General features: G+C 42.2%; 3 protein-coding genes and 1 non-coding gene across 4 annotated transcripts in view; 1 reads left to right on the top strand and 3 right to left on the bottom strand.

The window, feature by feature from the left end:
- Positions 1-26,561, top strand: part of LOC140296621 (uncharacterized) — a 581,862-nt gene that overhangs the window by 288,291 nt on the left and 267,010 nt on the right. The gene's annotated exons all lie outside the window — the stretch shown is intronic.
- LOC140292204 (tripartite motif-containing protein 29-like) lies at positions 1,398-2,726 on the bottom strand. The gene has a single exon (XM_072379470.1). It carries the CDS (start codon positions 2,674-2,676, stop codon positions 1,474-1,476), a length of 1,203 nt encoding a protein of 400 aa, XP_072235571.1. The 5' UTR covers positions 2,677-2,726; the 3' UTR covers positions 1,398-1,473.
- trnaq-uug (transfer RNA glutamine (anticodon UUG)) lies at positions 7,944-8,015 on the bottom strand. The gene has a single exon. It is a non-coding gene; the product is annotated as a tRNA-Gln (tRNA).
- On the bottom strand, positions 17,777-23,875 carry LOC140295487 (uncharacterized). Its single transcript, XM_072379661.1, has 2 exons — positions 23,822-23,875; positions 17,777-19,075 (listed from the first exon to the last, which is right to left on the bottom strand). Exons 1-2 carry the CDS (start codon positions 23,873-23,875, stop codon positions 17,777-17,779), a joined length of 1,353 nt encoding a protein of 450 aa, XP_072235762.1.

Raw genomic sequence — 26,561 nt, 5'->3', positions numbered from 1 at the left:
CCATAACACATTATTCCAAAGTGTGCCATTCTGCCTCATTTATTCTATTTTTTTACATTCAAATATGTTTTCATATGAATGTTTTTGTAGTTTGAGTAAAAATAAAAAGTAAATCTACAGTTTTTATCTGAAACAAAATCTCTGTGGTTCTGATTCTGTAACTTATGTCCAAGAATTCTTCTTCCACTTCTTGTCTCTGAGTACAAATTACATCTCCTGTAATGACTGACATCATATAATATTGTTACATTTAGCTTTGATTTGAATCACTTTGAGGTTTCATGTCGTTCTTTTTGTTTTCTGAGTTTCTTCCAACATCTCAGAACACGTTCAGAAACAAGTTTGAAGCGTTTGTGAGCAAACAGGTGAAACCCAGAATATGATCCTGAACCAAAGCAACTCTTCCAGCCACAGATGGGTTTCAACAAATATTTGTTGCAAATACTTGTTGCCGCCGTGTGTTGCCACCATGAGGGATGCTGGTGGTGTGACAGCCTCACTCCCATTTTCACAGAAACACAATTCATGATCAGGATGAATCCACAATTTATTATTTCCAGAAAAACATCCAGAATCAGAACATTTAGTTTCTGGGTTACCAAGTAGATCATTACTGAGAGTTTTCAAAGCAGCAGCAACATTTGATCTCTGAAACAGATCAAAGTAAGTTTAACTGCAGAATTATTTTCACATTTACAAAGTGATGAGATGTGAAAAGAATCTGTGATAAAGGAAGGTCTGCTGATTTCTCTGTTTGGCTCCATGAAGTGGAAGAGAAACAACAACATACAAACACATCAACACAAGGATTCAACTAACATTCAGAGCTCAGAGAAGTTTAGATTTTCATGTGGAGAAATCTTTCTGTGAATAAAACTCAGCATTAGCAGCGATATCCTCCATGGCTGCACAAACAGGAAAAAGCAGCAAATAAACAACAGAACAGCAGCGCAGAGACATCACAGCAATGAACTCTCAGCAACAAACTGACTGAATACCTTTATTTCACTTCACACAGCTCAGCTGTGGCTCCAGTCCATCCAATCCTAACTCCAGCATAGAGCGGCTGAGTGAATGTGGTCTGGACTCTGTGGAGGAGAGTCATGGCTTCAGAGACGCTGTAGAAGGACAGAATACCTGCTCTGTGATCCAGGTACACTCCTACTCTGGAGGACTGAGGACCTGAGATGGAGGCTTTCATCTTGTTGGACCAAAATTCAAAACTGTTTTGGGAACATTTTAATGCCCAAGATTTGTCATTACGTCCAAATCCACATTCATTCCCTGTTCTGCTGATGTTCTTGTATGCGACTGCTACATCAGCTCCTCCCCCTCTCCTCTCCACCTCCCAGTAACAGCGTCCAGTCAGACTCTCTCTGCTCAGGACCTGACACCATTCCGTGAATCTGTCTGGATGAGCAGAATAAGACTGAGGTTGTCTCATTACTGTCACTTTTCTGTTCCCCTCTGACACTAACAGATATGTGTTTGCTGTGTTTGGATCCAGTGTGATGAATATTTTAAGAAGGCAGCTCTGCTCTTTGGCTCTGGTTCTGGTTCTGGCAGTAAAACATCCACTTCAGTGACTGTCAGTGAGCTGTTTGTCCATTTCTCTCTCAGAATGTCCTGTAGTTTCTCTCTGAGCTCTGACGCAGCTGCTGTCACATCCTCAAAGTACCTCAGAGGACGGGTATTGATGCTGGATGAGTGTGTAGAATCACTGAGTGCTGACACTGAGGGGTAGTTGTGTAGAAACTGGTTGTGATCGTCTGTGTGTGAGAGCTGCTTCAGCTCAGCATCTTTCCTCTTCAGCTCAGTGATCTCCGGCTCCAGCTTCTCCTGAAGCTCTTTGACTCGACTCACTTCAGTTTGCTGCTGGGATCTGAGCTGCTGCTTCACATCAGAGCTTCTTTTGTGGATAAGACGGATCAGCTCGGTGAAGATGTTCTCACTGTCCTCCACTGTTTTATCAGCAGACTGATTGATGGCCTCCACCTCCTGTTGAAGCAGCTTCACATCTTTCTCTCTGTCCTGGATTCTCTGCTGGATTTGCTGTCGACTCCCCTCCAGCTCTCTCTGCCTCTCAGTCCTTTCTGCTGCAGCTGACACTGTGTCGTGGCCTTTATGATCATCCACAGGGCAGAGATAACAGATAGACTTCTGATCAGTACGGCAGAACATCTTCATCACCTCATCATGACGACAGCAGATGTTCTCCTGGAGGCTCTTGGAGGGCTCCACCAGCTTGTGTTTCTTGAATGGAGTCACATCATAGTGAGGCTGAAGGTGTTTCTCACAGTAAGAGGCCAGACAGAATAAACAGGACTTGATGGCTTTCAGTTTTCTTCCAGAGCAGAAATCACAGGCCACATCTTCAGGTCCAGCATGGCAGAGATCAGCAGGAGCAGCTTGGAGTCCAGTCTTCTTCAGCTGCTCCACTAAATCAGCTAACATGGTGCTTTTCTCCAGGACAGGCCTCGGTGTGAAAGTTTTCCTGCAATGAGGGCATCTGTGAATTCCCTTCTTATTCTTTCCATTCCAGTAGCCTTTAATACAGTTCATGCAGTAGCTGTGTCCACAGGGAATAGTCACCGGATGCTTCAGTAGATCCAGACAGATCGAACAAGAGAAGGTTTCCAGGTCCAGTTTAACCCTTTTCTGAGCCATTTCCTCCATTTGGCAGAGCAGTGTGTGACTCTCAGAGCAGAAACACCGTCTGTGCTGTGATACAAAACTAATTCCACCTCCTTTTGTTGCAGCTGATCAGCTGATCTTCACTTAAGAGCTCCTCTACTCTCACACAATGGTTTCACACATCCTCCCAGCTTCAGATCAGTTTGGGGAGGGAACAAGGGAACAGTGCTGGTTTCACCTCAATCCAGGCAGGATTGTTCAAGAGGTTGTTGAATTCTTATTTGTTCTCTGTTGAAGGGAAAGATAAATTCATTAACCTTCCACTTAAAGCTCAACATGAAGAAAATTGGTTTCTCTGCATCTATCAGATCAACATTGTCCGATACTTTTAGCAGGCAGCTGTACAGGAAATGTAAATGTTGCTTTTTCTTAGTATTTTCATGCTTTTCATTTATATTTATAGAATCAGCCCTGCTCTGCAGCAGCTTGAAATTCTTAAATCATGATCTTCTGCTGAAATGTTCACCTAAATCTTCTCCCTGGTGCATTCAAGTGCGTGACATGAAACATGAGCTCTCATACGGCTGTTGGACTTCAGAAGAGGTAAAAACCTGCCGAGTTGAGCTGCCTGAAAACTAAAGCTGACCCCTAACCTGCAAACTTTCTGTACTCCTGGCTGGCTGGAACAGAGTCCAGAGAAGAGTCAAATATTAGCTCTTAACTCACATGTAGATATTACCGATGAAAGGTTTCTTAAGACTGCATCAGACATGTTTGATCATAATCTATCTATCGAGCTCTGTATACTGACTGGTGTCTTCAGGCTGAGCCTGATAGAAACCCTCTTTGTCTCTTTGTCTCTGTGTAGAAAAGAAGCTGCATCTTAAGATGGAGTTCCTGTGGTGTTTTGTCCACTCTTGTCCACACTGAAAACACAAATAGCATAAAACAGCAGAATGACTTCTTTTCCAGCCTTTTTCAGTTGGCAGGAAACAACAAAACGCTTCACAGCAAACATCTGTTCAGAAGTGAGAAAACCCAGCTGAGCAGATCAGTGATTTCTGTGCGGCTCAGATAACATTTCATGTTAGGCTGCAGTCTGAGGTGCTGATAAAGGCTTTATTTTATGATCATGCTGTTATGCAGCTAAGTCTATATACATCCTGGTCAGTGAGGGGATTTAAACTGAGGAGGCAGGATTACTTTTACCTCTGATGACGGCCTCTGATGAGCTCTGTTATTAGGCGCATTGCATCAATATAATGATGCTATAATGACGGTCGTGTATGGACTATAATCATCAAATTATGTTATTTTCATGTGTTTGATTACCTACTGTATGTCCCTTATCGTTGTTGGATAGATGGTGATTTATATCTGGCTTATATTTGGGCTTAAAAAGACATTTGGACACTGGATATTTCTTTTTGTCATTCAGCTTATATTTACAACATTTGACTGTTATATCCCTACCTGACAGTGCACCTTTTGTGATGGACACTCCCACAGGAGTCTATTTGGTGTTGCTAATGTTTAGGTTTTATGATAGATACATCTGTCTATTTTTGGAGTTCAGAATTTGCACAGAATGTATTATACACTTGCTTATGGGGGAGGTAAAACTGATAACCTCCCACCATGATGGTGGGCAGGCATATTCTGGACCGACTGCAGCCCAGGTTGGAGCAGGCATCGCAGCGACTGCCCTTGGACCTGGACTATTTCGAGCTCATATGCATGAGTGAAATGACTCTGATTATGTCACTCTTTGCTCACATGGACTTCACACAGGAGGTAAGTTAAATGGTGTTTGTGCAATGTGGCTTGGTTATTCTGCAGGGTTCCTAGGTTTTGAAAAACCTGCAATAGTCATGGAAAGCCCCCAGTTTGGTTTAATATTTACAGCCAATTCAGACATTTATGTACCTTGTTCACTTGTTCTAATCGGTCCACAGACAGAGGTTAGATGCCAAAGATAAAACAAACTATTGTATTCTTGAATTTAATGTTACACCTCTTTGATAAATAAGGTCCACTGACTGCAGTGACAAATGAAAACGTTCGTCCTCCTTTATTTTAGGTATTTGAAGGTCTAGTCCAGCTGCACACCCTCAGCAGCACTGAATTAGATTAGAGAAGAACAGCAGTTGTGGTGGACAGGACTGCTGGAGAAAAGCCCCGTCCAAAGTTGGTTATTTCCAAAGACCACGTCCAGCATTTGATTGAAATTGACCTCTCTGCCCCCTGTATTTCCACACTGCTGGTGTATCAGTGAGAACACTGAAACGCAGAATGCGACAGTGGGGCCTCTCAAAAAGGGAAGGCTACAGTAAAATGACAGATGATGAACTTGACAGCTTGGTCTCTGCCATCAAGCAAGACTCCCAGAATTTGGGTTGGTGCTTTTTCCAGAAAGTTTTTATTTGAATTATATCATGCACTTGTCCATAGCATTACAAAAAGATTTGTGCCATAAAAGTAACATTTGAAATGACAGGGCTTTCCACAGGCACCGGCTGCTGGCCATATAGCCTCCACAACTAAGTCTAGCTGAGGGCCGGCTACTTTAATGACTGCTATTTTTATAGCCTAAAGGCTATCAATATTATTTTTTTCAATTTTGATACAATTAAATGTTTTTCTAACAGACTGACAATGATGTCAAACTGAACCGCACTCATTAAAGTTTCGATTTGCTCTGTTTGTACTGAAAATAACCACAGATTACGCTGATCACTCTTTCGACATGTGGTGTGTGTGTGTGTGTGTGTGTTACTCAGGCCATCCACTTCAAAATTTCAGTGTAATCAGTACGTATTAAAAAGCATCATTTATCCCAGCGTTGGTAATCCAGTCTTCTCTTCAAGCGTTCAATTAGCAGCACCTGCAACACATTAGAGTGTATTTTCATTCATTCATTTCTTCAGTGTACATGATCGTGGGTGTGGCGTAACCTAACCACCAGCAGCTGCGCCCGGCTGGCTAGTTATTTGATATGGCTGGCTAGTCTGTGCCTTAGTGGAGAGTCCTGGACATTATCATAACAACGGTCATCATAGCATGTATACCTGAGAAAAAGTTAAATGCCTAAATTGTTTGTTCACATGATTATCAATCAATATATCTTAAATAAAAGTGGTTTTCACTTGTTTTCCTACAGGTCACAGAATGGTAAAAGGTCGTCTTAGGGCTTTAGGCCACAGAGTTCAGTGGACAGAGTGTGGGATTCGATGCACCGGGTTGATAGTCTAAGAATACTACAGAGAATGACAAGCCTCGGATGTGTTGTGAGAAGGACCTACAATGTCGCAGCTCCTCTGTCACTCGTACATAAAGATACCAACCACAAGTTGATGAGGTAAGCTGACAGCAAAGGACATCACATGGACATTATATATTTATATATTGATTTAAAAAATGGTCTATGGCATACATTCTGCAGAGTTCTGGAATCTGGTGTAATGGACCACGATGTAGCTGCATTAAACAATTGATACATTTTTATTTCACAGATATGGTGTGGTAGTGTTTGGAATAGATGTTTCTTTAAGAAAGGTCAGTGTCCCCATGGAGATTATAGTGTGTGATATAATATTCAACTTAATTTTGTTAAAGCTATACTTTTCTTTCTGGCAATTCTACACTTTTCTTTTCTTATCTGAAAATGCTCCTAATAAGCTTATGGCGCACTAAAATGTAAAAGCAAGCCACCAGGTGTTGAAACTACACGCGAACTACAACGCAGGCCGTGCTAACATTAGCCTGGTAGATCACAAGTTGTTTATATTCGGACACGGCAAGCACAAGAATAGCCTTGATGGACGTGGTAACTGGACCGCTGATAACTTGACAACATTCTCCGCTCCGACATCCGGGGGAGATGGAACGCACCATCACTTTCTCACCTCACACGTCAGGGAGGAGGGGAGCGTCACAGGTCAGGCAGGGGGAAGAGGGGGAGACTTTGGAGGGAGGAGGAGTTGTTCATGTTTAAATTTTTACTAGGTGCTGTGCTACATGCCAGAAAGGTAAGTATAGCTTTAAGTCTAACATCACACATGGAACAATAGTTCATTCATTTATTATTCTTATATTATTGTAGTTAATGTTTAATGTGTTTCTGTGGTTTTTATGTTTTCCAAATGCTCACAAAGATCATGTACCGACACGCTGCCAATAACAACAAGGCATCAACAGCCCAAGATTTCTTCCTTCAGGCTGTAGAGACGCATGGTTTTCCATCCAGGTAACATGCTATGTTTTGTTTTGAGGTTGCTGTTTTTATGTTTACATTGTTATATTTTTACAAGATGTTAAAAGATATGTAAAGTCAACAATATTGTTGACTTTACATTTCCACTGACATAATCACAATATTATATGTATGTCTTTACAGTGATCTGCTGTTCAAGGGTGTTTCAGTCTTATAATATAAGCATCTTTATGTATTGATAAATTCCTTTACAACTAGTGTCTCCTCCAGGATTAGCAGATGATGAAACCTGTTGTGGATTTACAACAAAAATATAGAACAAATTTCTATATCCTGTACAACTTGGACCTGTGCATTGGATCTCTTTTTATCATAGTAGTATTGGAGACTAGTGTGTACATATATATAACTATTTATCATGTCTATCTATTCTTTGCTGCTCAGGTCCCTGATCGTAGTCAGGCCATCCTCCCATGATTAGATGGAGAGGACAGCTGATTTTCCTTTTCCTGCCTTTTGTGTTGAAGGACTGAGTCACACAATTTTGTCAACCACATATTTTATTTTTTGGACTTTTTTTAAAGAGTATCCATACCAAGGAGTAAAATTGTACAATCCTCTTTTTCCTAAATCAGTACCAACTTGTGCGCACCGCATGGAGTTGGCGCTCAGATCCCGGCCGGCAGAAATTGCTGCTCCTTGATTGGATGATTGGTTGGCCCATGGGTGGGCACCGGGTTAATTGTGCAGGCTTTTGAGTAGTTCTCCTTGTCGCTGATTGTTACCATGGGATTGTTTTTCCTGTTTCCTTCTCCTTTGGCTTCTGTGTCCAAATTCCAAATGGAGAGCATGGAAAAATATATGCATTGCCAATGAATACGCAAGAAGAAACCAAATAGATTAAATTAGACACAAAGAGGTGAGAATGCAAATAGCACAGACCCTCTCAGCTGAATGTTTCACTTTTTCCAATATTAACCAATTTAAGCCCTCTCTTTGGAATTGGTCAATCACACATTCTGGTGTGACTGGATAACTGACTAACCTCATCCACTCATCTTCTTTCCAGAACACAACCATGACAGCACACACCTGAAGGTTCCACCGAGATTTGAACTCGGATCACTGGATTCAAAGTCCAGAGTGCTGACCTTTACACCATGGAACCCCTTCCACAACCAAACTATGCTCTTAGTCATGCAAATGCTTGACAATATAAAGGTTTAAAGCAAATTGTTTGTTTTTTTTGGCCACCCTTCCTGAGTCTGGTTCTGCAAGAGGTTTCTTCCTGTTAAATGGGAGTCGTTCCTTTCCACAGTCGCCTCAGGCGCGCTCAGGATATATATATATATATATATATATATATATATATATATATATATATATATATAATATGCCAAATTTGGTGGCATGTTTAGACATCTGTTTCATTCTTGGTTCAATTACTAATCTGTTTGTCACAGTCAGATGATATAAATGATGCTTGTTTGAATTAAGGTAATATATATCTTTCCAGCATAATTGACAAGCACAGGGTAGAGAAGTCAAACACACAAAAGAGAGGAGAGGCAGTGAACCAGTGGGTGAAAGACTTCCTCGCTGAGTATGCAGAGAGCTTCCCACAAGTCTCCATTGTCCTTGAGGCAAACATCGACAGGTGCATCTATGGTCAGAAAGGCTTTGAGGACAGCAGCTTTCAGGAGATGTGGGAGCTCTACAGTCAGCATGGAAGATTAAAGAAAAAGCCAGAGCAGTTCACTGACAGCGAGAGAGACAGAGCACAGAAGGCCTACAGCTCAGTGAGGAGGTGGTTGAACACACCGGTGACCCACATCACAAGTGTGACGATGAAGAGGTTCAGAAAGTATATTTATGAGAAGGAGAAAGTAAGTGTTCAGAAAGAGAAAGGTTAGAATTACACAGAAAATAACAAATACTCAAATAGGTGGTATTTCATCAACTAAGTGTTGAGTGTTTAGTGTTGTAAGTATGCTTGTTTGTGTTTAGTAAGTGAAACATGGTATATCATACATTCTGATTGTTACACTGACTTATTGTCCAGCAACTGCAGGAAAGCACCTCTAAATATAGTCCTTCATTATGGCCCGGTGATGAAGCTGAGATGGTAGCTGCATGTGAGGCTGTGGAACGTAAGTAAGACACATCAGTCAATTTATATGAAGTAGTTTTATGTAAATAAGTCATAATATAAGATAAAATTTTATACATTTTTAGACTCTACCCAGTCCCAGGAGACAAGATAAAGCTGCCAGACTCCAGTGTTTTCCAAAGGCTTTTTCACCCCTCTTCACTGCCCAAGCAGCCAGAGTCCACCGCACCACCCAAGCTGCCAGAGTCCACCGCACCATATCCAGGATCCCGCCCAATCAGCCGGAATCTGCTGCACAGCAAACTGAAGCCCCGTCCGCATCCCAAGGCCAGGATTATCCACTGAAACCACCTCTAAGTGACTCACCTGTAAGTAACATTTACAGTGAATGCAAACATAACGTATCATTGCATGTTGCAAATAATAAAAACAACTTTGCTTTGTACGTGTTGTGCGTGTTACAGGTGGAGTTAGAGGGCTGGGTACGTCTTTGGGAAAACCCAAACGGCATTCCAGCAGCTGACATCTCATGGCTAAAGGAGGACACAGAGAGAGGTCTCTTCACTGCCGTTCAAATCTACAAGGACATCACTGGTGTGCTCAAGAGGCAAAGGGTGATGAAGTCAGACCGCATGTGGTTTTCCCCTCCAGAACCTCCAGGCTTCGTCGGAGGTGCTCTGCCTGTACCACACCTGTTTTTCCGCAGCCGTGTCTTTGTGTGGCGCCCTGTAGGAGTCTGGAGATGTTCCCTGAAGTGTCCTCGTGGCGATGAGTGTGTTGGAAAGGGTCGTAATGTGTACCTGTACAAGTCTGGCTACCACCACCGGGTATAACTCAATTCAGCTGTGTTAGAGTAAAAACATCATGGTTGAATAATGATTACATTGTATCTAAACATGTAAAAGGAAAAGTTCCTTGAAAATCATCTTGATATGATTATGTATTGTTATATGTTATTATCATTATTGTTATTATATATTGTTCCCTGATCTGTACTCCAGGTACGGCACATTTGTGACGTATCCAACTGGTACACGACGCTGACGGAGGTCCTGTGCTGTGGGCCTTGCACAAAGTCAGCCAGGGGTGGAGAAGGTGGCACATTAGGTCGGTGGCTTGCATGGGATCCTGTTATTATAACACAACTGAGCGAGTCACATCAAGCTGTGTTCCCTGCCTGAGTTCACTCAGCATCGTGTGTGCACGTGTCAGTCTTTAAAGAAGTTATTCGAACCGACCTAAAGTTACCAATTTTTCCTCCACTAACAGGCGTGGTGTGTACAAGAATGCTGTGCGTCTTCTGAGGGACCGAACCGAAGGGAACACTATGGTCCAGGTGTGGCGTCAGATACAGGAAAACCACACGGAGAAGCACCTTCAGTGCAAAGACCTGTACACCACACTCCTTATGAGCTTAGTGAAACCTGGAGGGATTGTTTCTACAGTAGGTCACACATTTCAGGCTCCGCCTCCTCCAAGAGATCTCTGGTCTGCACGGCTCCTGCACCACGCCTTCCTGCTGGCAGAGGCCGACAACGTGCAGGACGACAGGAGCCAGATCCTCTCCACTTTTGGCACTGTGCTAAAGATGGATTCCACCAAGAAAGTATGTAAATCAAAACGCAATCCTAGATTGTGGCATACAGAACACATTTCCTATTATAAACATGTTGTCATGCACTGTTAAATTATAGAAGAACAAGCAACTAAGTTGGGATGCAAACTCCAAATGTTTTTTAGGTAGTGAAGAAGCTGTCTGGTGAGGGTCACGGCTCAGGTTCACCAGCATTGGAAATGAGTACTCCCAGATAGTGACTTTTGTGCTGACCTGTGAGGAGTCCACAGAGAAGCTGGGACCTATGTGCCGTGGAGTAATGAAGAGGTTTCGGCTGGCCAACCAACCTGTCCCCAGCATCCTGTATGTGGACCGTGGGTGTTGCCGTGCACAGGGCCCAACAGCTGTGGAGACTTTGTTCCAGTCTTGGGTGGACAGTGGAATGGTTGTGCGTCTGCACATCTTTCACTGGATTCACCGTTTCGATGCAGCCGTCCGCACAGAGTCTCACTCCAAGTACGCAGTGTTCAAGTCTGCACTTGCTGGGGCGGTGCTGGCGTACAGCCGAGCAGACATGGAGCTACTCATCAAGGCTGTCAGAGCCAAGGACCCGACAGCTCTGAAGGCTGTGACAGATGAGGACGTCATCCGCCTTTTTATTTCCAGGGAGCAGCTGAAACATGACGTGCGACGGGTCACACAAGGGGCGCAGGAAACGTTTAGGCTCATCAACCTGGCCATTGAGGAACTGAAAGGTCCCGCGGGGCTGGATGAGAGTGGAGTCAGCCTCTTCAAGACACCTGGTATAAAGACCTGACACTAAAAGTTACAACATTAATACTAGTTGTGTGGCATAAAAAAGTCTACACAACAATCGGTTTGTGTGTCTGTACGTCATTTGTATTTGCAGCGGTCATTGATGAGATGTGGGCGGCGCAGCAGCGACACCTGGAGTGCATCCAGGATCCTCCAAACATCTACATGTATAGGGTGGCGCGTACAACGACCATCAACAAAGTGGATGTGCCCTACTACAAATGTCTGCGTGGCAACAACAGCCTGGAAGGATTCCACAAAACTTTGCCCAACATGCTCCCAGGTACACAGGTGTAGTGTGGATATTTATAAAATGTCACACGTGTCACTGTGAGTAATCCCATGTGTTTTATTGGGATGTTCAGGTCCCCACTGCGCAGCCCGGCCCTATCAGGTCTATCTGATAAGTGGCATTGCACGGTGGAATTCTGACCGCCGCTCTGATGCAGTGTTTGGGGGAAAAGGACGGCACCACAGAATCTACTCTGCACCGCTTATCGACCGCCTCAACACCCGCTGTCAGCAGCTGTTCGGAGAGACTGTGGAGGAAAACTTCCAGGCTCACGCTGATGTCCCCTCTAATGAGCTGCTCGGGTTGGAATACCTGTTTAGTCAGAGTACAGGAGAATCGGGCCCTTTTTCTCTCGCTGTGACAATGCGCTGAGTGCTGAGCTGCCCCACATCCGGCTCTCCAGCAATGAAATTGCTAGTGCTCACCTTCCAGTCTTTGTGAGTAGCTGTTTGTTTGTTGTTGTGGATGTACATTTTATTCCAGGAGTTAAAGTCGTTCAACTGCTGCGTATGAGCCAGTGTTAGACGAGTTTTCAAATGTTGCCACTTTGCCAGGAGTTAAATTAGACATTAAAACAACAGTGAAAACAGTAGTAAAGTATTTAAAGCTTGTGCAGAAGAAGGAAACAATCACTGAGGAAAAAGCTTAACAAGTGAATGTGGTAGTGTGCAAAGTCAACATAATGTTACAAAATCTAAAATAACTGTAAGCCACAAGAGACAGAAGCAGAAGAAAAGCAAATAAGACTAGATAAATCACACCTGCAACAGGCATAACATTTGTGTGTCACTGTTTGCACAGGAGGATGTCTGCAGTCCAACTCCTCTTCCTGGCTTTCAGCAGCTGGAAAAGTTCTGCTCTCTTCTGTTGGACATTGGCCTGACAGAGGACAAGCTGTCACTCACCACCGAGCAGAGGAACAATATCCTGGAAGCCTGGAATGCCGTGGAGGAGCACGACAAGCAGCCTCAGCAGTTCAATCAAGTGTACAGGACGCACTGGGGCAACACTCTGTACTGCCGCACTAAAAGAGACGACCTTGTTGATGCTGCTGTGATACAGAAAGTAAAGATGGCCAGCACAACAAAACACAAGTGCTCAGCACAACAGGCTAATGTACACACTGGTGAAACTTTTGTGGCTGCATTGTCCTCATGGGTCACGCACCAGTCCGGAGAAGACGACCATCCTGGAGGCATACGAGCGGGTCCAGCACCGGATTTTAGTGGATGACCCTGTTCTCTGCAAAGCTGGCATTCCCCTACCTAAAATAAACGTCAAGACCGTGCGGGACTTCATCCAACACCAAGAGCGGCTCGTCAACGTGAAGGCAAAAAGACAACCATCCACCATCACAAAGATCACCTCCATCTCATCAACAGACCTTCCTCCTGCCCCTCATCAGCCTACAGTCCTCCCTCCACCAGACTACCAGCTGATGAAATATGTGCCCACACCAAGCACTGCCGGGACAAAGGTTTTGAAGGGAAGGTCGGACATAACGATGCCCGTCTCCCGGCCGCACCTAAAAGTGCCACAGCTAATAAGAAAAACCCCCGCCACCTCGACCATCACCAGGCCTGTACCGTTCCTGTCTGCATCTACAGCAGCCCTTAAGACTGCAGGGCACTCTTTACGACCCATATCACCTGCCATTCTGGTGACCCCTGTGATAGCTGGTCGCTCTACATCAGTCCTTCCCATCACCTGTGCTATCACCAGCCCTTTGCCCTGCCCTTCTGTATCAGCAGCTCCCTCTGCGATTGCAGGCCCCTCCACACAGACCACAATGCCTGCCCGTCAGGTGATCCCTAAGCCGGCCGATACGCCTGCAACAGCTCCTCCAACTGCGTCCACACCGCCTGATACACACACCACCAGCACGTTGCCCAGCACTGGCGGTCATTTAGCCTGGGCGAGAGCTACGCACTACAAGTGCAAACACCAGGGGCATCCATTAGAAGTTGGAACCAAATTGTCAAGGGTGCAAAATATTCCAGTCTGTACACTCTGTGCCCAACCAACACAGGAACACAGAAGATACAAGAGAAAGACATTCTGCCCCGTAAAGATGATGTCCTCATCAAAAGGTCTGAACAACAGAGTTTATGCTAGCTATGAAGACTTCACCTCTGCTGTAGACAAGTTGGAGGACTTAGATGTAAATATACCTTAACAATCTGTAAATATTCTGTAATAACTCACTGTACATATAGAAATGATATGTACATAGTAATTGTAAATAGTTTTATATTTTTATAAACGTGATTTTTTCATGTTCAAAGCAACTTTACTGCTGTGTAAAATATCCTATTTGACTTACTGCTGTGTTGTGGTTCACTTCAGTTGATTGAAATTGTTTTTAAATTTTATACAAAGATTTGAATCAAGTTTTAAATTGTAGTGCTTTGATGTCAGCAGCTTAGTATAATAAAACGTTTGAATTTTCATTCTTAGCCAGGTTTAATGACACTTTGTATTACACTGTAGTTTATTTTAAAGTTCCCAATTTCATGCACTTTGTTCAATAAAACTGCTGCTATAAGCATGAAGCATTAGTTCTGTATTATAATTTAATGTTTTTGTGATTGTTGAAGATTTGGAACACAGATGCAGACATAAGGTAAGATAAGGTTGAGGTAGATGGTAAGGGATCAGGAGTTAGAGGGGTTAAAGAACAAGTTTAACTCAGTGGCCTCCTTCCATTCCCTGGCCACTCTTTTTTTCATGGCCACCGATGAAAAAACTCCACACCTCCCTCGTTTTGTTGGAGTTTGCTCTCCAACTTTCTCCAACTAAGCGCATGTAAAACAATATTACATCATTTTGCACATGTAAACAGATCAGAATCGGCTTCAGAAATATTTAACTACTTTTAACCAGCCTTCAACCATCCTTAAATATATAAATTGTTCTGTAAAAAGCATAAATGGCATTGAAAAAAAAGATCACTCTCACAAATATGCTTTAAATCAAATTAATTATACTTTATTGATTGTTGGTAGCAAACAGTACAGTAGCAAGTGAATAAATGACATCGATTGTGTTTCATGTGGCAAGGCAAGTTTATTTGTAGAGCACAATTTGTACACAAGGCAATTTAAAGTGCTTTACAGCTACATAAAATCACAAGAAGGCAAATAAAATAATTCCATAAAACAAAAAATAATCAATCAATTGAATGAAAAGTGAAGAGAGTCATATACACAGCTAAATAGACCTGTTTTCAGCCTGGATTTAAACATTGTCAGAGTTGAGACCTGTCTCACATCTCCTGGAAGACTGTTCCAGATTTTAGGAGCATAAAACTAAAACGCAGCCTCACCTTGTTTAGTCCTGACTCTGGGCACCAGCAGGAAACCCCTCCCTGAGGTTCTCAGAGTTCAAGTTGGTTCATATGGCTCTAACATGTCAGAGATGTACAGGAGTAGAGCTGTTTTAAAGTCTATTCTCTGAGCGACAGGAAGCCAGTGCAGAGACCTGAGCACTGGACTAATATGGTTGTATTTCCTGGTTCTAGTCAGGACTCGAGCAGCAGCGTTCTGGATGTACTGCAGCTGTCTTACAGCCTGTTTAGGGCCCAGTGAGCAGGCCGTTACAGTAGTCCAGCCTGCTGGAGACAAATGCATGGATTAGTCTTTCTAAGTCAGGGTTTAGACACTATTCCTTTGATTCTGGCCATTTTTTTAGATGGTAAAAAGCTGCTGATGTTATTGATTTAATGTGGCTGTTAGAGTCTCAAGTTGACCGATAACACTGTCTCTTTGTTTCTGTGGGCCACAGACAATGATCCGGTTTTGTCTGGAGAAAATTGTTTTGCATCCACACACTGATCTGTTCGATGCAGTGACACAATGTATCTACAGGCCCGTGTTCTTCTGCCGTCAGTGACACGTAGGTCTGAGTGTCATCTGCATAGTTGTGGTAGGACATATTATAGCTGCGTATTAGCTGGCCTGATGGGAGCATGTACAGATTGAACAATAGGCGTTACAGGATCGACCACTGTGCTCATACAAACATACTTATGATACTGTCATATTCCCAGGTAGCTTAAAAAGGTATCATATCAAATACCTTATTCAAAGCTGTGGAATGTAAGTTTCTGGAAGGACAGACAGTCAATATTTTCATGATTTTTTATGAAACGCTTTAGAAAACTAATTCATTATAGAGAATTCATTGAAGTGCTGTCATATTTGTTATAGTGTGAGACTCAAAATACCCATTTTCTGTTAAACAATCAATAAATAAGGTACAATTACACATAATATTGATCATAGACAATCTGCCAATTACATTCATCAATAATTGCACTACGAACCAGCTCACCCCCTCACAGAGACCATAACTTGCCAGTGGTGCAACAGCTGGTTCAAATCATGCTTGTTATCTTCAGGATAACTTTACAATGAATGGAACAAAAATATTTCAATACCGAAGTGGAATGAATGAATAAAGGTGCCACAAACTATCCATCCTTCCATTTGCTTTACATGGTTTCAGGGGGACAGGAGTCTATCTGTCACAGAAACTCGTCAACATTTGAATCCAATAACAAGTCTGAAACTAAATGAAAAACAGCAGACCCAAATGAACGTTGACATGATATAGGCTATGTCAAATTCAAAAGCAGTCCCTGTTTGACTGTTTGGAACTTCTTTCTCAGGACAAAAATAAATGTATGAGGATCAAAGCCAACAATGACCTGGGACATCTCAGCAGATCCAGGATCAGCAACATGGAGACTGAGAGCCAAGAACAAACAGAGGTCAACATAACAAACTGTTTAACAATGACAATGACGTAGAGGATATACAAAAAAATGCATGTGTATATATGACTCTACTATGAATTTACACCTTCTTTTCTATCATAAACAGGAGAGATATGTTAAAAAAAAGTTATATTATGACAAAAAGGAAGTACCACGTGTGAGATGCTGCAGGGTCAAGAGACACTGTGTACTGAGAGTCCTCTTATCTATCTTATTTCAACTTCTGTCTAATCCTTGTTTGACTGAATGTCGCATAACCTTGTGTGGCCAGTGATCTCGTTGGATGGATGGATAACTTTATTAATCCCTTTGGGAGGTTGCCTCTGGGAAATTGAAATCTCCATCTCACTCAGGCTCAGCACTGTTATATACAGAAATGTACAGAATAAACAAAGTGGAAACTAAATAGCGATAGCATCATTGTTTTTTTTTAAAACTCAGACAAATCTGTGTCAGCTTCTTGATATGTCATGCAGACTCCTTGCTGTGAGAATAAATGTTTGGTATTAATTGTCTCCAGCGACTCTGAGTCTCATTTCAAGAGAATTTTCTTGACACCAACACAACAAACATTTGACATAGTTTCACAGCTTGAAGTTGAGCCTCGTGCCCTTTTAGTGTTGGAACGGCCTTAACTTTCAGCTTTAGTCATGACAATCAAACAGCTGTCTGGAAAGTACAGGGAACAACTCCAAACCTTTTTCAGACTGCGTTAAAAATTCTTTGGGAAAGATTAGCACAAAGATTAGAACCAAACTCAATTTTTTTTTAAATATCTCTGTAGCAAGAAGATGAAACGCATGAGAAATGTTGACATCTAACCTTTAATAAAATGCAGAACAATGAAATACAAACAAGTGTAAAGCTAGACTTTACATCAAACTGAAATGATATATTGCTTCTAAAGATGTTGTATGTTTACAAACATACCCACAGCTGGTGCACAACTACTTTGTGAATTTTAACTTTAAACAAAACATATATGTTCAGTATAATACAATAAAACGTGTATCTACTTTCAAAAAGATTGCATTTTCAATTCAATTCAGTTTTATTCATATAGCGCCAAATTAAAACAATGTCATCTCAAGGCACTGATATTGTTCTGTCTATCAATTCAGAACTGATGCTATATTTATCTTGAACGGTGGGAGATCTGTCCATAGTTCCCAACTATCCCAACAAATTATAAAGCATATTCAATGATTCTTCAAACATGTGCTACCCACAGAACATTCAGAACAAAAGTCCTGACAAGAGAAGGTGGTAATCCAAAAAGAAGATTTTTAATCTGAACAAGGGAAATTCTTCTGATTGGTAGTTCCTGTTGCTGCTCCCAGGTGAATGTTTTCTTATCTGCCGTAAAATATATTGTTGATTTAAACCAATAATTTATCTGCAGTGTGAAAACGATGGTGAGTCTTTAGGTGAGATAATTGAGTGAAAGCTGCCCCACACTGACCACAGCTGTAAGGTTTCTCTACTGTGTGAATACGTTGGTGTTTCTTAAGATTAGATGATTCAGTGAATGCTGCTCCACACTGACCACAGTTGTAAGGTTTCTCTCCTGTGTGAATACATTGGTGTGTCTTTAGACTGGATAATCGAGCAAAACCTGCTCCACACTGACCACAGCTGTAAGGTTTCTCTCCTGTATGAATACGTTGGTGTATCTTAAGATAGGAAGATGTTGTGAATGCTGCTCCACACTGACTACAGCTGTAAGGTTTCTCTCCTGTGTGAATACGTTGGTGTTTCTTAAAATTGGAAGATGTAGTGAAAGCTGCTCCACACTGACCACAGCTGTATGGTTTCTCTCCTGTGTGAATACGTTGGTGTATCTTAAGAGAGGAAGATGTTGTGAATGCTGCTCCACACTGACCACAGCTGTAAGGTTTCCGTCCTGTGTGAATACGTTGGTGTGTCTTAAGATCGGAAGAAGTAGTGAAAGCTGCTCCACACTGACCACAGCTGTAAGGTTTCTCTCCTGTGTGAATACGTTGGTGTGTCTTTAAACTGGATAATCGAGCAAAACCTGCTCCACACTGACCACAGCTGTAAGGTTTCTCTCCTGTGTGAATATGTTGGTGTATCTTAAGATAGGAAGATGTTGTGAATGCTGCTCCACACTGACTACAGCTGTATAGTTTCTCTCCTGTGTGAATACGTTGGTGTGACTTAAGCTCGAAATATGTAGTGAAAGCTGCTCCACACTGACTACAGCTGTATGGTTTCTCTCCTGTGTGAATAAGTTGGTGTGCCTTTAGACCAGATAATTGAGTGAAAGCTGCTCCACACTGACCACAGCTGTATGGTTTCTCTCCTGTGTGAATACGTTGGTGTATCTTAAGATTGGAAGATGTAGTGGAAGCTGCTCCACACTGACCACAGCTGTATGGTTTCCGTCCTGTGTGAATACGTTGGTGTGTCTTAAGATCGGAAGAAGTAGTGAATGCTGCTCCACACTGACTACAGCTGTAAGGTTTCTGTCCTGTGTGAATACGTTGGTGTTTCTTAAGATTGGAAGATGTAGTGAAAGCTGCCCCACACTGACCACAGCTATATGGTTTCTTTCCAGTGTGAAGCCTCTGATGATACCTTAGATGTGATGATCTTTTGAAAACTTTCCCACAGTGTTTACAGGAATGACACCTGGATCCCTCTTGGGCTATATGTTTCTGCAATGACAGAGAGGAAGAAGGATTAGATCCTTCTGAAGTTCACACAAAAGATTTCTCTAAGCTAACCAACATATTCTAACTGGACGTGTATCGACCGAGCCACAGGTCTCAATATCTCAGATCAAACATGAATGCTGAGAGTGTGTTTAGAAGTGCCCTCAGCTGTCAGCACTGTGCTCTGATGTGTTCTGCACACGTTCAGGTTTTTGAGTAGTAAACTCTTGCTTTTTGATCTTTCACTAATTATTTTTTGCCATGATGAAATTCTGAAAAGGAACTCTTGCTACAATATTTATAAATGATAGAAGGAAGCACAGTCTTGTCCAAGTTGTTCAATTAAACAACTTGTAGAGGTTGGACTGAAAAAGGTTGACCCCTGGTTTAAATGAATGAAAGTAACAGTGGTGGTAATACATGACATTCTTGACACTAACCCTTTGTTCCAGCTTAAAACCCTGAGGTCTGCAGCCATTGAGCTCAACAGCTATCAGGGAAACAGTTTAAACTCAACCTTTGTTTCTCTCTAAAACAACTCTTTACCCTGAGGTAGAGAGAGCTACAAACCTGTCACCAGGTTTAATTCATGTAATCCAGAGACTTTAAACACAAATAATGAAGATTAGCTCCTGAACCTCTCAAATCTGAAGACTGAGAGCCAAAAAATGTCCCACAACAACAATCTGGCCACCGATTTTCTTCAAGCAGATCATTCAGCCTGCAGCACATTTTCAGTCTAAGCACATCTGTATCAGAGAGAGGAGATGAAACCAAGAAACACTATTTCCACATTTGAAGTGGTACTAGCTATTCAAATAATATAATTTTGCACATTTTACAGTGGGAGAAAGTTGAGCAGAATCAATTTCAAGTTATTGTTGGTGTGGCCCTCTGACACAATTTCTCATGTGGCCCCTTGTAAAAATGAATTTTCCACCCCTGGTCTAAGCACATTTGTATCAGTGAGAGGAGATGAAACCAGGAAACACTTTGCTAACACCTTTTCAACATTTCATGGAAGAGCAGAACAAGCGGACGATACACGGAGCCTCAACACTAGCCCTTCTGTCTTTAATGTCCTCCACACTGACCTGTAGCCCGGTGGAACCAGAGGATGAGCCGGCTCTGTTCCTGGTGGAGGGGTTTGGATCCTGGTTCTGCTGCTCCATTCTGGTCCTGGTCGTCCGACTGATGGACTCTGTCTGCAAATGTCAGTACAAACAATAAGATCCAGCTGTGGCACGCAGCATGTTAAAGCACACCCACTTTTCTTCTTCTCTTGATAACCTTTCTGGACAGTTTTTAACAATCTAGTCACATTTCATTAAACTTATTACTGTGGTTTTTATCTAAATTCCTGAGAACTTTAAAATGGTTCTTAAAAGACCCACTAAGGTCACAGTTCAAAATATTTGGAGCTTTTTGATCAAATTCAGACAAAATTTAATAATATACTCTGTAGAATGACACCCACTGTGTGCAATAGCCCATGAATCTCATCTGAGTCAGTGTAACATGATCAACTTAAATCATTTTACTACATTAAAACAATGATACTGTTTGAGGAAAGGGTCCCAATATCATCCCAAAGCCTGAAGTTCAGATTTTCTCTATTTCTAAATTTGTTCTCATTTCCAGAAGCTGCCAGGGATCCAGGAAAGTAACAGAGTAATCTCAGATTTGTCACAGGTTAAACTCTGAAGCCCACAGTTCAGCACTCAGGGAGCTTCAGTCTGGACTGAGGCTTGAAACTGAGAAGATGTGATGTTTCAGTGGGGGAATGATCTAGTTCTGTGTGGCGAACAACATGTCAGCAGGAGCTGTCTGACTGATCTGAGACACTCTGAAGAACAACATGAAGTGGACCATTTTGAGGCTGTCATTTAAATATAAAGGAGTGTTTTTCTGGCATCAGAAGTGCTCGTCCAGTGATTCATTCCAGAAAGCTGCTTTAGTGAAACCTAAAGTTTGAGATGAAGGAAACTCACAGACCTTTAAAACTCTGAAACATTTTTCAACCCAAATAACCTACAGTCTCCTTTATTTGATTCTGAAATTGTCTTACCTGGTTAACTTATGTGTCCAGTTGAAGAGTAAAAAGTGATCTTGTGTTGTGGTCAGATCAGAGTATCAGCTCCTAAAAGTTGCACAGATCCTCCTAATAAAGATCATTTTAGCTTCATTTTAACTCCAGATGTTGGCAGGTGGACTTTATGAGTAAAGACATGTACAACCTTTTTATCATGCGGTCAGTCCTTTTTGATACGTGGATAAAAGAAAATATTGGATATGTAAAGGAAACTGAATAATTAATCTTTCATGAGACACTTTTGAAGAGGACAGTCAGACTGTCTTTTAATGGGCTTCTGAGTGTAAATCTGAGAAATCAGACACTGATACTGAACTGTATATTTCTACTGCTCCTGTGATACTTTCCTGGATCACTGACAAATCTATATTATAATGCTATAACTCCTCTTCAAACAACATAAACTCTTAATGTAATTAAAGTATTTATACTGACCATAATTAAGTCCCATTTTAAGATCTAATCATGAAATATGGCATAGTGTGTACATTAAACACATCATATCACATGTTTTCGCGCCACATTTTTATCAAAAAGCCAAATGATACCCAGATACGCCTGGAAAGAACAATTCTAAATTTTAAAGTGATCATCAAATTTTTTAAATGACAAAAGATTTCAGCAAAACTACAGAAAGAAGTTTAGAAAACTGCAGCTTTAGTGGAAAATGTGACAAGATGGTCAAAAACTGTCCAACAAAGTGAGAAAATCGGAAGAAAAGGGTCCAGAAGTATGTTTAACACACAGGTAGAAGGATAAAGCTCCATTTTATTTGTCCATCTGACGGGCTTATTGAAATTTATAGTTGATGTTGTGTTTCTGGTTTCTGCTTTGAGTACAACGGTTAGCACAGCATTAGCATTAGCAGGACATGCTAACTGTGTATAGCAGCCAGGTTATTTTAACTTTTTTACTCTTTAGTACATGTTCTGACTGCCCGTGTCCAGGTGCAGGAATCAAACCAATGATACAAAGCACTTTGAAGACATTTCTGCAAATGTTTGACCGCTACATGTATTCTTTTCTGGACTCACCTGCATGCAGCTTCCTGTAGTGATGTTCTGAAATGTGCTGAGGCTTCGGAGAGTGTGTGGAGTAATGGAGGAGACTGTTTACTTAATTTAGGGGAGGAGCCGAAAAGGATGACGTCCGCAACCTCACTACCCGTCCCAACCATGTGACTGCTTCCGGAAGTGCTTCAGATTTTGTCAGATTTATATGCCCGAGTATTGACAAGCATAGAAACCCCTCAGTCTCCATTTAAAATGTGTGTTTTTTTATGGAGAGTTGCAGTCAGTTCAGGTTCAGGATTCTAGCGTTTTGATAGCGTCAATATAGTTTGGAGATAGTTTCGGGAGTTAAGTGAGAGAGAGATAGTTTTGAGATTAGGGAGAGTGAGGAGAGAAGGATAGGTAAGAGGATGGAGCCACTTAGGAAGATGAAGATTTCCCCCGTGTGAGAATATTTTGATTTGATATGTCCTGTTAAGGTAAATCTTAATCTAACATATATCAGATGCATTAGGTTTGCTGATCAAGAACTGTATTTTCACTGTTTCTTAATGTATTCATAGGTGAGGTGTTTACTGTGTTCCAAGGAGTTGGGGTACAATAAGAACACCTCATGCATGCTAAGGCCTTAACTTTCTTTGAGTAAAGTGACAGAAAAACACACACAACCTGCCATATCATATGATGCTACCTTTCTGGGAGAATTTACACACAGAACACATTAAAAACTATTTCATCATACACATATGTGATAAGGGGATGAGAAGTGGGTGGCGGTGAGCTCTCAGTGCCTGTGAAAGAGAGAGAGAGGGGGGGGGGGGGGGTTGGAGACAATAAAGCAGCAGGGGGTCTCTCAAACCTGGTGTAGAAGGTGTTGAGATCGTCAGCTAGTCCGGGGGAGGGGGCGACACAGGGCTTCTACCTTTGTAGTGTCTGATGGTTCTGAGGGGGCTCCAAAAACTGCAGGGTCGTTGGTGCCTGAATCACTCTCCAGTCTGGCTCTATAGTCCTCTTTAGCATTTTTGATGGCCTTCTTGAGGCCCTGTCTGGCCAGCCTGAATGTGTCCATGTCACCCTCTCTGTACGCCTGCTCTTTCCGGCGCCTGAGCTCTCTGAGCTGCTTGGAGAACCAGGGCTTTTGGTTATTGTGCCTTGTGATGGTTTTGGTTGGGAGGCAGACCTGCTCACAGAAGCTGATGCAGGAACATACAGTGTCAGAAAAGCTGCCGTTGGCATCCTCAGGGCCCCTCAGTGACTCCCAGTCAGTAGACTCCATGCAGTCCTGAAGCATATCCCTTGCCTCTGGAGTCCACCTCCTTACTGTAGTCCTGGATGGTTTGGCCCTTCTCAGTTGCTGCCTGTATGTGGGGACCATCTGTATGATGCAGTGGTCGGAGTGTCCAAGGGCAGCGTGGGGGATGGAGCGGTATGAGGGTTTTATGGTGGAGTAGAAGTGGTCCAGTGTGTTGCTGTCCTGCATGGCGCATGTCACCAGCTGTTTGGAGCTCGTCAGTTCCTGGGAGAGGTTACACGAGTTGAAATCTCTCATCACAAGAACTACTGAGTTTGGCTGAGAGGTGGAGAAAGGAGCTGCTGAATCGTTGTTGAACGTGTTCAAAGATGTACTTAGTTCACTTTTCTGATCACGTTAAGACCAGATGTGAACAGCTCCAGGGCACCGTTGGAACCACTGTGTGTCATTCATTACTGTAAAAACTGTGCATCATCCTTTCCTCTTTCTTTATTCCAAGATCTTCTTCTCCACTTCAGCTTTTGGCTAAATCTAAACACAGCTCACATGTGTTTGGACATTAATAACATAGATCACAGTGACATATGCAACACTTCAGATAAGCAGCTGCCCCAGTATAATTACAGATGGTTAAAATCATTGTTATTTTATAATATTCTTTCATGAACTGTGAGAAGCATTACACAGAGGGTTCATCTCCAATGCAGGAGTTTTGGTCTGTCTGCAGCCTTTTTATTTTAATGTCAATGACCAGTTCAGCAGGTGTGTCCCTCAGAGGAGCTGGAGGCAGCTGTTCAGGGCTACTTTTTTAGAAGAAGGTTTACTGATTGGAAAGGGGGCTCCTCACGGTGACACTTTGTGGGTAAGAGCCTGAATAAGGGCAACTTCTTCTTCTTCTTGGTTCTTGAAGACGTTTCATCTCTCATCTGAAAGGATTATTCAGCTTTAAACTAGTTGGTGGGAGTATGGACTTCTAAGCATCAGAGTGGTCTTTTACACCAACACGTTGTGCTACATTCAGTTCTTCACTGGCGAGGTTTCAATCTGAAGTTCCCTTCGATCAAATATGTCCACAACCACACAGATGCAAACAAAAACGTATTCAGACAGAAATATTAACCACTGTAATGAGGTGTAGACTTATTTATTGACCTCCTTGCTTTGTTCACAGAAAATTTCAAGAGTATTTTTCTCTCTCATGATCTAACTTTTCTCCGTCTGTGATATTGGCTTTTTTAGCGTGAGGTAAAAAGGATCCACAGGAGTCTGGAGGATGGACACAAATACAGGGAAATGAGAGGTATGCCTGACTGCACTGGGATGTTGTTTCCTCACCTGTGAGTCACTTTGGATCAAAGCATCTGCTAAATGACTAAATGGAAATGACATGAATGTCCATGATGACTGTACAGAAACATTCCACAGAACTGTGTATATGAGCTATCTTTGTAGAAACTGGATGTTTCAGGCTGTTAGTCTCAGTTGTTTCCAGATATTTGCCACATAGCTCGCTGTGAAAGCTGCCTTATACTTAACATGTAGAGATATAAAACTGTGGAGCTGATGGATGTAAAAGTGACATGAAATCACTTAAAGATGATCGTTATTTCAGTGTCAGGGGAAGGAAATCATATCACTGTAAGCACATAATGAATGTCCTTGTGTAAATGCTTTGAGAAACGTGTTGAGCATCATGCCCTCACTGTGCATGTGTTCTGTTTCTGAGCTGTAATGTGGTACAAAGACTTCACATGAATTTAGGACGTTTTCCTGCTCCTGTCTCAGTCTCAGTGCACTCTGGATTAATCCTCTGGGAAGCAGAAACATCCACAGGAAACTGATGAACATCTGTCCAACAAAATCAGCGTCCTGATAAGCTGCTGCTAGAAGGACAAAATCCTGACCTGAGATCAGTCCAAGATCTGTCTTTTAAAATGGAATAAAGTGAAATGATGTGGTGAAATCTGCTGAAAGCTGTGAAACAACAAGTGCTGCTGGAAGTGTTTTCATGAAGAGCTCATTAAACCTTTTAAAGGAGGAATGGACTTTATTCCAGCAGCAGCTCAAAGCAGCAGATTCATATTTATCTGGACATTTGAATGAAAACATTCAGTATTAAATAAATGTCTTTAAAATGTCTTGCTTTTATTTATGGTGAATTGAAGTTTCATTTGGATCATTTTCCAGAACAAATCTTTGAAATGTTCACAGTTTTTATCTTTGAACCTTCAGAAAACTTATCTTAATAATAAGAAAAAGTTGAATAAAAGTTGAAATAAATAAAGACAGCAGAGAGGAAGAAACTCCCTCAGCTCAGTATGTTTGTGACTCTGTCTGAGATGGAGGTGAAATATGTGAACCTGGGCTGTGGTTTACTGCTCTCTCACAGCCGTTCTGTTTATTCACAGCTGAGAAATCATCTTTCTGAGGATGACCATAACCTTTATAATCATCACCACTATCTTTATTAATATCCAGAATCACTGTGAATGTTTCTGCTTCTTTCTTCTGGTACCAGTATATCCAGTTTTCATCACACTGGTCAGTTCCACAGCTGAAGGAGACACTTTGACCAACTCTCCTGGTCAGTGTTCACTGGTCCTGGATCAGCTGTGCTGCCATGGCAACCAGCGCTGTAGAGACACAGACAGACAGATGAAGGTCAGTGTGACAGTGTGTGTTCCAGGTGGAGTTTGCTGGCTCCTGATTGGCTGGAAACACTCACCTGAACACAGACAGCACAGAGCAGCAGCTGGGAGGAAAAGCATTTTGTGCAGTGGTGTTTCCTCTGGTGAACCTGGGGAGAAGTGGCGCTCTGATGCAGCTGAGGCCAAACAAGGACGAGCTGTGAGATCAGACCAGGGCCACATGCTTTCTAACAGCTCCTCAGAGCTCCCATCAGCCCCTGCGGCCCACAGATAAGACCGCTGCTGCTGACTGACAGCTCAGCTGAAGCTGCTGTGTGGTTTCATGGTCTTGATTTGAATCTGACAGCAGATGATTAAAATCGGGGTCACATGATGCAGAAAGAATAAAAAACATTCATGTTCCCACAAACACATTCAGCTTGGTGGTGAATTTAGTAACACACACTGTTATCTGTTGTTTAACAGCTGGGATGAAAATGCACAACTA

Source organism: Leuresthes tenuis, unplaced genomic scaffold (genome assembly GCF_036924035.1).
Source record: "Leuresthes tenuis unplaced genomic scaffold, fLeuTen1.0.hap1 SCAF_1, whole genome shotgun sequence".
In the NCBI taxonomy this organism is placed as follows: Eukaryota; Metazoa; Chordata; class Actinopteri; order Atheriniformes; family Atherinopsidae; genus Leuresthes; species Leuresthes tenuis.
Note: the sequence above shows the minus strand (reverse complement) of the source record. Positions and strands in the feature narration are given on the sequence as shown.